This window comes from Corapipo altera, unplaced genomic scaffold, assembly GCF_003945725.1.
Source record: "Corapipo altera isolate COAL_440 unplaced genomic scaffold, ASM394572v1 129631, whole genome shotgun sequence".
NCBI lineage: Eukaryota > Metazoa > Chordata > Aves > Passeriformes > Pipridae > Corapipo > Corapipo altera.
This window is the reverse complement of record NW_020885426.1, coordinates 65-15,003: the sequence shown is the minus strand read 5'-3', so window position 1 is coordinate 15,003 and position 14,939 is coordinate 65. Positions and strand designations below refer to the sequence as shown.

Genomic DNA, 14,939 nt, shown 5'->3' with positions numbered 1-14,939 from the left:
TTTTTCATATATATATTTCATATCTATTTCATATATTTCATATATATATATTTTCTTTTTTTCATATGTATATTTTTCATATCTATTTCATATATTTTATATATATAAATTTTCTCATTTTTCATATATATATTTCATATCTATTTCATATATTTCATATATATAATATTTTTCATACATTTCTTTTATATATTTAATATATTTCATATCTATATTATTTCCCCTCTATATTTCACATCTCTTTCCTCACCTATTCAAATATTTCCCATTGTTTTCCTTAACTTTTTCCCTGTTTTCCAGTTGGAACAAAGACAGTTAAAAAGGACCTTTCCCTGAGATATTTTTTTTTTCTGGGGGGGGGGCAAAGTGACCCAAAGTGAACAAATAAAATAAAATAAAATAGTATAGAATAAAAATAAAATAAAATAGTGTAGAATAAAATAAAATAAAATAGTATAGAATAGAATAGTGTAGAATAAAATAAAACAGTATAGAATAAAATAAAATAAAACAAAATAAAATAAAATAAAATAATAAAATAAAGACCCAATTTCCTTTTTGCCCTAAATTTTCCTTCCGCACTGGCAAAGGAATTCCTGGGAAAGAGAGAATTTCGTCGCCCTTTGGCACCAAAATCCCCCCAAAAACCCGCTAAAAAGCCAAAACTCCTTTCCACATTTGAACTAATCCTACGGAAAAAACCCCCGGGGGAGGAGGAAGAGTTGGCTCTGGTATTCCCAGAGTTCCAACGGAGACAGAAAGGAGGGACAGATCCCCGAATTTTAAGCAGAATCAACAGGTTTTGGTCGGTTTTAATCAACCTGTCCCAAGATCCCACCCCCGGAGCCCATTCCCACTGGGATAGCGGGATAGTGGGATAGCAGGATACCGGGATACCGGGATAGTGGGATACCTTCCCGTTGGAGTCTTTGGGCTGCAGGTCGAAGGCCCTGACGATGTAGACCCGGAGCAGACACTCCTGGAGACCCCGCGCCGGGAGCTGCCGGAACTGCCGGGGCGGCGCCGGCACGCGCGGATCCTCGGGAAGGGGGTAGATCCTGAAGGAACCCTGGGAAGGACACGGGAGTTCAGGAGCGATGGGCGTCCCCAGTGGATGGTGGGATGGATCATGGAATCGTGGGATGGGTTGGGTTGGGTTGGGTTGGGAGCGACCTGAAAGGTCGTCTTGGGCCAGTGTGGGAAGAGACACCTCCCGTTATCCCGAGGGCTCCAACCTGGCCTTGGACACTCCCAGGGATCCAGGGGCAGCCACAGCTTCTCTGGGAAACTCATCCCAGGCCCTCACCACCCCCCCAGCCAGGAATTCTTCCCAATATCCCACCTAACCCTGCCCTCTGGCAGTTTGAAGCCAGAATGGATTCATGGAATCACGGAATGGGTTGGGATGGGAGAGACCTTAAATCCCATCCAGTTCCACCCAGGGACACCTTCCACTCTCCCAGGTTGCTCCAGCCTGGCCTTGGACACTCCCAGGGATCCAGGGGCAGCCACAGCTTCTCTGGGAAATTCATTCCAGCGCCTCCCCACCCTCACAGCCAGGAATTCCTTCCCAATATCCCATTTAAATCTCCCCTTTTCCAGTGGGAAGCCATTCCCTGTGTCCTGTCCCTCCCTCCCTTGTCCCCAGTCCCTCTCCAGCTCTCCTGGAGCCCCTTTAGGCCCTGCCAGGGGCTCTCAGCTCTCCCTGGAGCCTTCTCTTCTCCAGGGGAACCCCCCCCAGCTCTCCCAGCCTGGCTCCAGAGCAGAGGGGCTCCAGAATCCTGGAATGCTTTGGGTTGGAAGGGATTGTAAATCCCACTGATTCCACCTGGGCAGGGACACCTTCCTCTCTCCCAGGTTGCTCCAACCTATCCTTGGGACTCTCCCAGGGCTGGGGCAACCGCAGCTCCTGTAATTCCCGGAATCCTGGAATGGTTTGGGTTGGAAGGGCCCTCCCAGCCCCCCCCTAATTCCAGGCCTTGGGAGCCGCTCCCACCTTGAACTCCCCCACGACCGAGGGGTCGTCGCTGCAGTCGCGGCTCCGGCCCCGGAGCAGGGGGAAGGTGTGGCAGAAGTCACAGAGGTGCTCGAACTCCTCCAGCTCCTCCAGCTCCGTGTCGTAGACCTGCAGGGAGAGACGGGACGGGGACGAGGCTCCTTCCGACCTCCTCAGGCCCGGGAAAATCCCCCCACAGGGAAAAAAATATCCCGGGATCTCCCGCCCCTGCTGCCCCTCAGGATGGGGATGGAGAGTTTGGTGACCCTACAATAAACACCAGCCCACCACAAAGGGCTCCTCCAGGGTCTCCCACCAGACACATCTTCCCGCCGGGAACGTTTTCCTTAAGGGTAGGAAAGGTCTTGTCCCGTTTTAGCCCTGCTGGGGCCTGTGTGTGAAATCCTGCCCGGTTTTCCTCATTCCCAAACAATTCCCAGGGTGGCCCTTCCCCCACCTCCTCGGCCACTTCCAAAGTGATGATTTCCTGAAGGCAGCAGAGCTTCCGGAGAGGATTTTGCAAAGCAATTTGGATTTTCCAAGTAGGTATTTTTAAAACAATTACATTTATATTTATATATAAAATTATATTTTAAAACAATAATATTTCTATTTATACATAAAATATATTTTAAAACAATAATATTTCTATTTATATTTATACATAAATTATATTTTAAAACAATAATATTTATATATAAATTATATTTTTAACCGGTAATATTTATGTTTATATTTATGGATACACTATATTTTAAAACAATAATATTTATATTTATATATAAATTATATTTTAAAATTATAATATTTATATATAAAATATTTAAAAACAATATTTATATTTATATATAAAATCTATTTTAAAACAATAATACTTTATATTTATATATAAAATACATTTTTAATGATATTTATATATAAATTATATTTTAAATGATAATATTTATATTTATATTTATAATTACATTTTTTAAAACGATAATATTTCTATTTTATATAAATATATTTTGAAACAATAATATTTCTATTTTTATATAAATTATATTTTTAAACAATAATATTTATATTTACATATATAAACTATATTTTAAACAATAATATTTATACACTAAACCAATAATATTTATATTTATATATAAAATTCTATTTTAAACCAATAATATTTATATATATATATATTATTTTAAAAACAATATATATTTTTAAAACAATACTTACCTTTTAAAACAGTATTTAATTTTAAAAAATATATATATTTTTAAAACAATACTAATCTTTAAAGCACTATTTAAAAAACAATACACATTTTAAAACTAACATCCATTTGGAAATATTCCATTTTTTCCCCTGGGTGAAATGTTTCATTTTTTTTCCTAAGCCTAAAAATTCCCCCAAAATTCCGGGAGCGCGAATCCAAGGAGCCGGAAATGCGGGAATCCCCTCACCTTCAGGGTGTCAAAGCCCTTCTCCAGGTAGGAGCCACATTTTTCCCTCTCTCCTATGGAAGCATAAAACTTGCTCCACCAGTCGATGAATTCTTCCTCCTGCAACAGATCCCGGAGAAAAAAATCCAAGGAAAAATCCCAAATTGCTGGAGCTGAATTCCCACACCGACCCCAACGCCGGGGGTTGGATCCCCCCGGGAGCTCCTCCAGCCCTGATCCCAGGGGATTTGGGGGATTCTCCCGGCCCAAATCCGTGAACCTTCTCCTGGGAGGATGGTTCTCCTTGGGAGGACAAAGTGAAGCTCCCAGGAAAACAACGGGAGCGTTTTTAGGGAGATTCCGGCCCTTTGGAAGGTGGTTTTCCCGGGATTCTCCGTGCGGGACCACTCAGGGAATGAGACGAATTGGACTCTGGTGCCAAGATTTTTGGGGACAGGGATTGACTTCCTGGTTGTGCCCCAGCACCACCCAACCCCCCCATCCCGACACAGCCTGGGGGGAAGGAAGAAATCCCTCCAATCCAGACATTCCCACGAAAAATGAAGGACAAAAAACCCTCTTCCCACAATATCAGACCAAAAAGCAGGAAAATCCCACCCAGTTTCATCTCCCACCGGGAAGGACCAGTTGCCTCGTTCCCTGTGCAAACCATTCCAGCCCCAAGGATGCTGTTCCAAGGGGAAAACCACGGATTTTCCAAGAATCCCATTTTCTAAATTCCTAAAGCAAAGCCGGAGGGGCTTTGCCTGCGAGCCACGAAACATTCCCACGAAACATTCCCACAGAATAATGATGCCTGATTTTAGAAGGCCACACAATTCCAGACCAACGCAGGAATTACACCAGAGGTTTCTTGGAATTCTGTTTGACGCCAATGGTGTGGGATTTCAATGGGACAGACGTTGGATTTCATGGGAATATCACACAAATTAACTCCTTCTTTTTTTTTTTTTGGAAAATCTTAATTTGCCTTCCATGATTTCCCCCGTTTCAGTGTTTCAAAAGCTCCTCTTGGAGCATCCTGGCTTTCCAGGGACATTCCCCGGGATTCCAAGGAAAGCACTTGGATTCATCCCAGGACTTACCCACGGGATCTTCTGCAGCCCCAAGGAAAGAGAGGGGGGTGAAAGATTTTAGTGGATTTTTACGGATGTCACGACAAAAAAACTGGGAAAAAATTAAAAAAGGGAGGGAAGGGGAGCAGCTGGAATGTTAATAGGGAAGGGTATGAATCCGTGTGGGAATGGGACAGGCAGGGAGAGCAACGGATCCACCACAACAAGGATGGACTGAGGGATTTCATGGAGCGACCAAGGGGGGCCCAAATCCCCTCCAGGGATCCCAGATTCATTCCCAGCTATCCCAAATCCCCTCCAGGGATCCCAGATTCCCTCTCAGGGATCCCAAATCCCCTCCAGGGATCCCAAATTCCCTCCCAGGTATCCCAAATCACCTCCAGGGATCTCAAATCCCTTGCAGGTATCCCAGATTCCCTCCAGGGATCCCAAATTCCCTCTCTGGTATCCCAAATCACCTCCAAGGATCCCAAATTCCCTCCCAGGTCTCCCAAATCACCACCAGGGATCTCAAGTCCCTTGCAAGTATCCCAAATTCCCTCCAGGTAGTCAAAATTCCCTCCAGGAAGCTAAAATTCCCTCGAGATGCCCAAATCACCTCTGAAAAGCCAAAATTACCTTGGGACACCCAAAATTCCCTCAGGACAGCCCAAATCACCTCCAAGTATCCCAAATTCCTTCCAGGGAGCCAAAACTCACCTTGGGATATCCCAAATCACCTCCAGGTATCCCAAATTCCCTCCAGGGAGCCAAAACTCCCTCCAAGTATCCCCAAATCCCTTCCAGGTAGTCAAAATTCCCCTGGGATAGCCAAAATTCCCTCAGGATATCCCAAATCACCTCCAGTGGTTTATCCTCGACACAGTCCAGAGGGTCTCCAGGTCGGGATCTGTTCCCTGAGCCTGAAGCAGGTGGTTGAGGGACCTCCTGCATTCCCTCTCCAGCTTTTCCATGGATCCCACGGGATCAACCCCCGGGTTGAGCATCACTTGGGGATAAATTTAATCCCAAGGGATCAAAGCCTATAATCTGAGCTTGGAAAGGAGCTGCTCCAGACCTGGAAGTGAGTTATCCAGAGGTTTCCTGCCTCCCCATCCCTGTTCCCTCTCACGGAGCAGGGATCACCACGAGGTGGGCTGGCACCTTTATCCCAATTCTCCCAGGCTGGAATCATGATCCCAAACGTTTTCCTGCTCACTACTGGGATAAAAGTCCAGGCCTTTCCAGCTCCAGGGAGCCCAGCTTTGGAATTCTCTGCTAACACGGGAAAATCCACCTTTAACAAGGGATCAGAGGGATAATCCAGGGTTATTTCACCAGTGGGACCAGTTTAGCAGTTTTCCAGGGAAAGGGAAGCAGGAGAGCCCCTTCCAGGGGGGAATCCCAAAGACAGGAATATCTTAGGGCCAAAAGCTCCCAGAAATACAGAAATTCCAATACTATTATTTTTTAATGCCTTAAATCCCTGGAATTCCCCAGTGGGCTGAAATTCCTGGGATTGTGGTTTGGGCACATCCAGGGCACTCAGGGAATGTGCTGAGCTTCCATGGAGTGGGGAAACCTCTGGGGAATCCTCAGACGTGGCCTTGAGGATCCCTGGATCAGGGCTTGGGATCAGCAAAGCCATTGGCTGCCACTTCCTCATCCCTTGGGATAACAGGGAATGGGGTCGAAGCTCTGCCTGATCCCCCAGTTCTTCCCTCCCTCGGATCCCCAAACCCAGACCTGTGTCACCCCAACGGCTCCAGGGACGTTTTCAATCCCATTTTTTCCCCAATCCCAGGGGGAATTCCCTGGTTTTAACCTCGTTTTGGTCAGGAAGGCTGAGGCACAGGGATTTCCCCCCCCTGCCCAGGGTTCCCTGCGACCACGAGCCCATCCCATGGGATGCATTCCCAAATGGAGATCCCAGGAACCTGGGCTTGTCCAGCACAATCCAACTGTCCCAAAAGTTGCTGGAATGGTTGTTTCAATCTGGAGAAAGACATGGAAAGCTGGGAAATTCCCACACTATGGACAAATCAGCTGCTGGTGGAACTTAATCCTCACCAGCACCTTCCAGGGAAACTGAGGCAGGGCCAGGATCGGGCCCAGGCAGAGCCTGGAGCGGAGCAGCAGTGGGATAACGGGAGCCTCGATCCTTATCCCTGTTCTCCTGCTCACTCTGGCTCTTCCCAGTGGGAATACAGAGAATTATAGCAACAAACCTGCCCAAAGCAGCTGAGCCACCACCTCAGGCTGGGCCTACTCACCCCTCCCAGCTGGAGGCAGAATTCCTGCTGGGGGAAAGCTCTGGAGCTGGGATGGGATGATCCCTCTGGAAAAGGCCGGGATGTTCGGCTGCCCAGGCCTTTCCCTGGTTCCTCCAGCCCATCCCAGGATCAGCTCTGGGCTGGGCTGGAGGGAGGAGGATTTCTCCCTTCAGGAAGGAATTCCTGCCTGGGAGGGTGGGGAGGCCCTGGAATGGAATTCCCAGAGAAGCTGTGGCTGCCCCTGGATCCCTGGAAGTGTCCCAGGCCAGGTTGGAGCAACCTGGGCTCATGGAAGGTGTCCCTGCCTGTGGGACTGGATGGGCTTTAAGATCCCCCCAAGCCATTCCATGATTCCATGGTGGGAATCCAGCATTCCCTGCGGATTGATCAGGGAGGGCTTTCCCCCCCCCTCGCCAGGGGCTGTCTCCCAGCTGGGAATAAAAGGAACAGGGGGAACATTCCGGGAGGCAGCTCTGGCTTGGCAGCCATTCCCAGGAGGAGACATCCAGCGCCAGGAGCTCTTCCAACGGCCGGTAACTGGAGAAGCCGTGAAATGTGTGCTGGGCTCTGCAGGGAGCAAAGCCAGCAAACAACCAATTATCCCAAATCACTCCCAGGTTTGGGCTCCGTGGATTCGGCTCCGCTGGGCTCCGTTCCCGTGTCCTTCCCTGGGATATTTGTGTGGGACGAGGAACGCTCAGCCGGAGGGACGGGGGAGGCACCGCGGGGAAAGGACCTTGGAGTGATTCCCGGGGGGAATGGGAGCCTCCTCCTTGGAGTCCCACGGCTCAGGGGCGTCTCAGGGCTCCTCCTGAGCTCCTCTCCTCTGGGAGATGCCCGAGAATCATGGAATCATGGAATGGGTTGGGTTGGGAGGGACCTGAAAGCTCATCCAGTTCCACAGGCAGGGACACCTTCCACTCTCCCAGGTTGCTCCAACCTGGCCTTGGACACTCCCAGGGATCCAGGGGCAACCACAGCTTCTCTGGGAAATTCATTCCAGGGCCTCCCAATCCTCCCAGCCAGGAATTCCTTCCCCATATCCCATCCCTCCCTCTGGCAGAGGGAAACCATCCTTTGCCATTAACACCACAGTGGGAGGCAGATCCTGGGAAAATCCAGGACCCCCTTCCCAGACTCCACACTGGGCTGGAACTTTTGGGTTGGAAAAGCCTTTTTTCCTAATATTTCCTTCCCAGCTGCCGCCCCTGCCCCTCATCCCACAGCTCCTGCTTTCCTGGGAAGCTCCAAAGCTCTGAAGGAGCAGGAGGTGGGACAGGGACGTTCATGGCCCAACTCCATGACCAGCTTCCCAAACCAGGATGGTTTTCCCAAGGGAACATCCACACCTCCCTGCAAAGTGGGGTTTGCTACATCACATCCCATCATCCTGTAGGATCCTGGGGAAAACCAGGACAAGGGGTCTATTCCTGCCTCCCACTCTGCTGCTTTTATTTTAAATTAACAATTTGCAGCTTTTCTCCTCCTTTTTTATCCCCCCCCCCCCCATTTTATGGGAACTAAACCAAACCCACGCTCCTGTAAATTCCAAATGCTGATGGACAGGGCTGGGGAAGGGATTCATGGAGGGTTTGTGTGCACTGTTGGGATCCCAGCACTGTCACTCATCCATCCTCTCCATGGGACACACAAACCACCCCAGGGGGCAACATTTGGGTCCAGAGGTGCTGCAGAGACACAGGGAGAGCCAAACCAGAACTGGGATAGATGGAATACTGGGAAAGAATTCCAGCCTGTAAGGGTGGGAAGGCCCTGGCACAGGTTGCCCAGAGAAGCTGGATGAGGGTAATTAAAGAATCCTGGAATGGTTTGAGTGGGAAGGGACATTTGAGCCCATCCAGTCCCACCCTGTGCCATGGGCAGGGACACCTTCCACTATCCCAGGTCACTCCAACCTGGCCTTGGGCACTTCCAGGGATCCAGGGACAGCCACAGCTTCTCTGGGAAATTTATTCCAGGGCCTCATCACCCTCCCAGCCAGGAATTCCTGCCCAATATCCCACCTATCCCTGCCCTCTGGCACTGGGAAGCCATTCCCTGTGTCCTGTCCCTCCACCCTTGTCCCCAGTCCCTCTCCAGCTCTCCTGGAGCCCCTTTAGGCCCCCCAAGGGGTTCTCAGCTCTCCTTGGAGCCTTCCCTTCTCCGGGCTGAACAATCCCAGCTTTCCCAGCCTTTCCTCCCAGCAGAGCTGCTCCATCCCTCTGCTCATCCAGGTGCCCCCTCTGGACTCTCTCCAACAGCTCCACATCCTTCCTGCTCCAGAGCAGGACCCGGGATTCCTCCCCAGCCCCACCTCCTTCCCTTGGGCAGGAAGGGAAAACCATTCCCCATGGAACCGCCACCTTGCCGAGCAGCAAGGGGGTCTTTCCCAGTAGGAAATGCCTCTTTCCCATCTCCACCTGCCCACCAATCCCAGAGAAAAGCCCTCAAGGAAGCCGTGAATTGGAAGTGAAGCGATACCTACAGGAGGCGGGGCCCCGGCAGGAGGGAGGGTAATTAGTGCAGAGCTGGTCACACCCTCGGCAAGCTACAAATCAAAAGGATCCGTTAGCCATGGAATTAGAGGGATAAGGGGGAGCACACATCGGCAAAAGCACCATTGGGGGAGAAATCAAAGCAATTAATCCAAGGAAATCCGCCCCGGGGACGAGGGCGAGGCCTCCCGGGACGAGGCAGCCTCGGCAGGGTTTGGGTTTTTAGGGATGTTCAGCAAACTGGACATGGTTACAGGGAGTGGATGGGATGTTAAAGGGGGAAATGTGGGATGGAAAAGCTGTTAATGCTTTCCAGTGGAGCAGGGAATCTCCCCGGGCACAGCGGGGCACGTTCATCCCGGGAGCCCGGGAGGGGTTTAACAGGATCAGCAAAGCTCAGGACCAAGGCCCAGCTCCAAGCTCAGCCTGCCCTGGGAGGCCCAAGAGCTGCCATCCCTGCCCTGGGCACCAAGATCTGCTCCTGCTTCCCAAGGGTTGGTCCCTTGGAGGTGGGAGAGTGGGACAAACGAGATGTTCTTCCCAGAAAACATCAGCCCCATCCCACCAGCATTCCCTGAGCCTCTCCCCCAAGACGCTGCTCTGAGCCCCACCCCGGACCTGAAACCAGCTGAAAACACCCCATTCCCAGCTGCTCCACAGGGAAAACATTCCCTGAGGCTCAGCTCCAACCAGGACACCCCCCCCAGCTCTGGGAGGCTGCTGGGAACGGCCCCTCCATGATTTATCCATGAGCAGAAGGACAAACCTCTGGCTCATCCCTTGGGGCTGCACATGGACACACCATGGATGTCCTTCCCGAGCTGCTTCCCAGGGGAATGACCCCCTGGAGAACAGGGAATGCAGAGCAGGCAGGACTTCAGCCCTTCCAAAACCCCACTCCGGGTCCATCTCCCAAACTGGAAGGGATCAGCCTGGAAAAGCAGCTTTTCCATGGGTTTGGGGAGGTTTTTCCATCCCTCTGGATGACCACGGTGTGGTTCACGTGCACATCAAGTGCTCTGAACTCCAGATGAACTCCTCTTCCCCCCTGGATGGGATGGCCAACACTCCCCAGCCCTGGAGCAGGGGGGATTCACCTCTGCTTGTTTTCCCCGTTCCCGAGGAGGACAACAGAGGGATCCTTTGTTCCCAACATCCATCGGAGCAGGGACCAAGGCCAGGCCTGGCAAGGAGGGAGAAGAGCTCTGGAGCCACCCACTGAAGCACAGCCCTGCACAATCCTGGCTCCTGCTTCCAAGGTCACGGCTGGGAGAGCCTTGGGAATGGGCTCCTGGCCAGGGATCCGTCCCTCTTTCCCAAGGAGAAGGAGCAGGATGGTCTCTGCAGGCTGGGAGTGCTCCTGGACCCCTCAGATCTGTCCCCCAAACGGGAGCAGGGCGGGGTGAGAGGACCCTGATGATCCACCCACATCCCAACCCTGTCCCCCTCCAGGGCAGGAACAGCTTCCAGTGCCAGGATTCAGGGGTCAGGGAGGGAGAAGGTGGGAATTTTGGTTTGGCTTTCCAGGAACAAGCTCCCTCCTCTCCCAAAACAAAAAGGGAAAGACAAACAAACAAACAGAGGAGGACAAACGTGGGGTCAAAGTGAACAACTTCAGCTCAGGGCAGGGGTTGTTTGGGAAATGTTTGTTCCCATAAAACATCATCCAAATCTTCCCCTCTGGAAGGGCTGGAGCGGAGGGGTTTGGCTTTGCCACGTCCCTCTCCCCCTTTTCCCCCCATTTCAACTGTTCCCTGAATCTGATATGAGTTGGGAGATGTTTTTCCATCGGCTTTAAACCACCCCAAGGAACGATGTATGGATTGCAAACCTCTCTCCTGCCCCTTCCTCTGGGATCTCTGCAGCTCCTGTGCTGATTCCCTGTTCCTGGGAGCAGCCCCTGGAGCTCCAAATGCTGGGAACATCTGTACAGAGGGGGGGTTGTGTCCCTATCCAGGGGTTTCATCCCCCAAAAGCTGATGGGAGCAGGGTTGGTCTCATCCCCATGAAATCCCTGTGAGGTTTTGGGTGGGAGATCCCAGGGATTCCCCAGGGATTCCCAGAGGGAAGGGCTGAGCTGCTCCAGCTCTCCCAGCTCCAGGAGTGTCACAGGAAAGGTGCACATGACTACTGTTGTCCTGAAGGATTTTTGGGAAGAAAGCCCTGCCTGTGGGTCCCAGAATCATGGAATCAGGGAATGGGTTGGGTTGGGAAAGACCTTAGAGACCATCCAGTGCCACCCCTGCCATGGGCAGGGACACCTTCCACTAGCCCAGGTTGCTCCAAGCCCTGTCCAGCCTGGCCTTGGACACTCCCAGGGATGGGGACTTGGAGTGGGAGCACCAGCCTGGGGGTGGGATAAGTGGCCAGGACAGGGCCAGTCCAGGCTGGAGTCCCACAGCCACGGGATTTGCTGGGAACTGGTCAAAATCTTCATTCCCAGCCCGATTTGGGATCCCCAGGCTGAGCCCACCTTGGGACACGCCCACGGGGATCCAATGGCACCACGGAATCCTTGGGAACAGAAACGCTGGGGAGCCACCAAGGGGATGGACAAGGAGCAGGATTGATGCCCAAGTGTCACATCTTCCTGCCCACCCCTGGAAGTGCCCAAGGCCAGGAAAGGCCCAAAGCTCAGGCTCTTCCAGCCCGAGGTTCCCTGCGGCACCTCCAGCCTTTGGAACGGGGGGAAAGGCAATTCCAGCACGTGCCCAGGACACCAAAGGGACAGGAGACCATGGGAAGCTGCACCAAACGTTCCTGGCACCACTCCCAGCTGCTCCTGGGCCACCAGGATCACCTGTGGATCAGCCATGGATCAGCCATGGATCTGCCCAGCTCGGCACAGACAGGGCTGTCCCAGAGGGGACACATCTGCTGGGGCAGGAACACAGGGATTACGGGAATGGGAAGCTCCAGGGAGGAGAACAGCAGCTCCAGGGGCGTGTCCAGCCTGATCCACCCACGAGGGACAGCTGAGATCCCTCAAACTCACGGCACAGGGAGCTTGGAACACCCCTCTCCTTCCCTGCCCAAGCTGGATTGTGGATCCTGCAATCCCAGTCCCACCAGGCCCCTCTGCAGAGGGACTGGAGCTGCTGGAAGCAGCAACGGGGTTTGGAAGCAGCAAAGGAACCTTCAAAGAGGAAAACTGGGAAAAGGAGACCTGACGTGGGGTGAGGATGATGGAACCTCGGGGAATCTTTGCTTCCAGCCTGGCCTTGGGAAATCTGTCCCATCTCCCAGCACCAGTTCACCTCCCAGTGCTGGGATAAATCCCGCCAAGGGATTAATTATCCCTCCCATCCCTTCTTTGGGACGGTGCCTGTCCTTCCCAAAGGGTGACTTCAGACCTTGTCCAGCCTCAAACCAAACCCCACAGTGAGGAGGAGATGCCAAAAGAAGAACCTGGTGTGCAGAGAGTCCCTTGTCCTCTCCCAGAAGAGCCAACCCAGCCCCTGACACCGAAAGCAGGGAAGGAGGAGGAGTTTGGGGATGTGCAGGTGGAGGAGGAAGGGGATGAGAACACGGGTGGAAGCTCCAAAGGGAGGGAGAGAACCAGCCGTGGCCTCTCAGGGCATCACTTCAGCCCTCCAGCCTCCCAGGGTCCCCCAGAGCACCCAGAGGATCCCGTTGTGCCCCCCTGCCCTGTTTTCCATACCTGGACGGGGAGCAGGGGCTCCTTGTCGTCGATGTCGATGAGGATGTCGTCCCCGGGCGTGAGGCTCACGTCGTCTGCAGGGAGGGCACGGCATGGTAGGGCAGCCAGGGGCACCCAGAGCCTGGGGGTGACACCCTGCACCCCACCCAGAGCCCTCACACCACCCACGGCTCGTGTCCCTGATCCCAACCCCACCCAGAGTGCTCACACCACCCACAGCTCCTGTCAATGATCCCAAACTCATCCAGAGCCCTCACACCACCCACGGCTCCTGTCCATGATCCCAAACTCATCCAGAGCCCTCACACCACCCACGGCTCATGTCCCTGATCCCAAACTCATCCAGAGCCCTAACATCACCCACGGCTCGTGTCCATGATCCCAACCCCACCCAGAGCCCTCACACCACCCACAGCTCATGTCCCTGATCCCAACCTCTTCCAGATCCTTCACACCACCCACAGCTCATGTCCCTGATCCCAACATTGCCCAGTCGGAAATCCCAAAGCAGAGACACCTTGGGATCAACATCCATCAACCTCATCCAGACCCTTCACTCCACTCAAAAATTCATCATGATCCCAACCTCTCCCAGAGCCCTCACACCCCCCACAGCTCATGTCCCTGATCCCAACCCCATCTTCACAATCCCAATGTTGTCCAGGCCCTCCACAGAACACAAAAACTCATCTCCATGATCCCAACCTCTCCCAGAGCCCTCATACCACCCACAGCTTGTGTCCCTGATCCCAAGCACATCTTCACAATCCCAATCTTGTCCGGGCCCTCCACAGAACCCAAAAACTCATCTTCATGATCCCAACCTCTCCCAGAGCCCTCACACCACCCACAGTTCATGTCCCTGATCCCAACCTCTCCCAGACCCTTAACACCACCCACGTCTCCTGTCCCTGATCCCAACCTCTCCCAGAGTCCTCACATCACACACAGCTCGTGTCCCTGATCCCAACCTCATCCAGACCCTTCACATCACCCAAAGTTCATCTTCCTGCAGGTTGACCAGCCTGGCCCAAGGACGGCCCATCCCACCAGCCAGTCCCAGAGCTAAACTCATCCTTGGCACCTCCTGGGGTTTTTGGATCATGACTAGAGCTGGGCTGAGCTCAAAGCAACGTGACCCACTCCAGGAGAGCGACCCATGGCTCCTCCTGGAGAAGGGAGGGCTCCAGGAAGGCTTGGACAAGGACATGGAGTGACAGGACAAGAGGGAATGGATTGAGCCGAGGGAGGGCAGGGTTAGGTGGGATATTGGGAAGGAATCCCTCCCTGTGAGGGTTGGGAGGGGCTGGGATAGAATTCCCAGAGAAGCTGTGGCTGCCCCTGGATCCCTGGAAGTGTCCAAGGCCAGGCTGGAGCAACCTGGGCTGGTGGGAGGTGTCCCTGGGCGGGTCCCTCCCCACACACCCCGTTCCCTGCTCCACGAGGATCCCGGTGCCAGCCCATCCCGTACCTCCGTGCCCGGGGGGCCGGGCGGTGTCCTGGCCGGAGGGATCCCATCGGAAGGGCTCCAGGGAGCGCACGGAGCACTGTCCCACCACGGGCCGGCGCCCGAAGGGACGGTTGTCCAGGACCTTGATGACGATGGGGGGGCTGTAGAGGCTCTCCTTGGGCAGGCGCTGCGGGAACAGGGGGGGGTCAGGACACGGGGCAGGGGGGCAGAGCTGCTGCACCACCCCACAGAGAACGGGGGCAGAACCAACTGCACCACAAGGGGCTTTGTTATGGGGCTCCCTTCACCAGAATAATCCATTTCTGTGAACTTCGGGGTCCTTCACCACAAGATTCATTTCTATGGGACCTCCACGTCCTTCACCAGAAAATCCACTTTTATGGGACTCTGAGGTTCTCCACCATAAGATTCATTTTTGTGGGGCTCCAGGTCCTTCACTAAAAGATTAATTTTAATGGTGCCCCCAGGTCCTTCACCATAAGGTTAATTATTATGGGACTTTGACAACCTTCACCATAAGGTGCATTTTTATGGAGCTCTGAG

General features: G+C 52.7%; 1 protein-coding gene across 1 annotated transcript; it reads right to left on the bottom strand.

The window, feature by feature from the left end:
- Window positions 1-913: 913 nt before the first annotated feature.
- On the bottom strand, window positions 914-14,562 carry LOC113940496 (dysferlin-like; the record flags this gene model as incomplete). Its single annotated transcript, XM_027631649.1, has 6 exons — window positions 914-1,069; window positions 1,997-2,125; window positions 3,442-3,540; window positions 9,255-9,317; window positions 12,926-12,999; window positions 14,397-14,562. Coding segments are annotated over 6 exons (687 nt in total), but the record flags the coding sequence as incomplete, so codon positions are not given.
- Window positions 14,563-14,939: the final 377 nt, after the last annotated feature.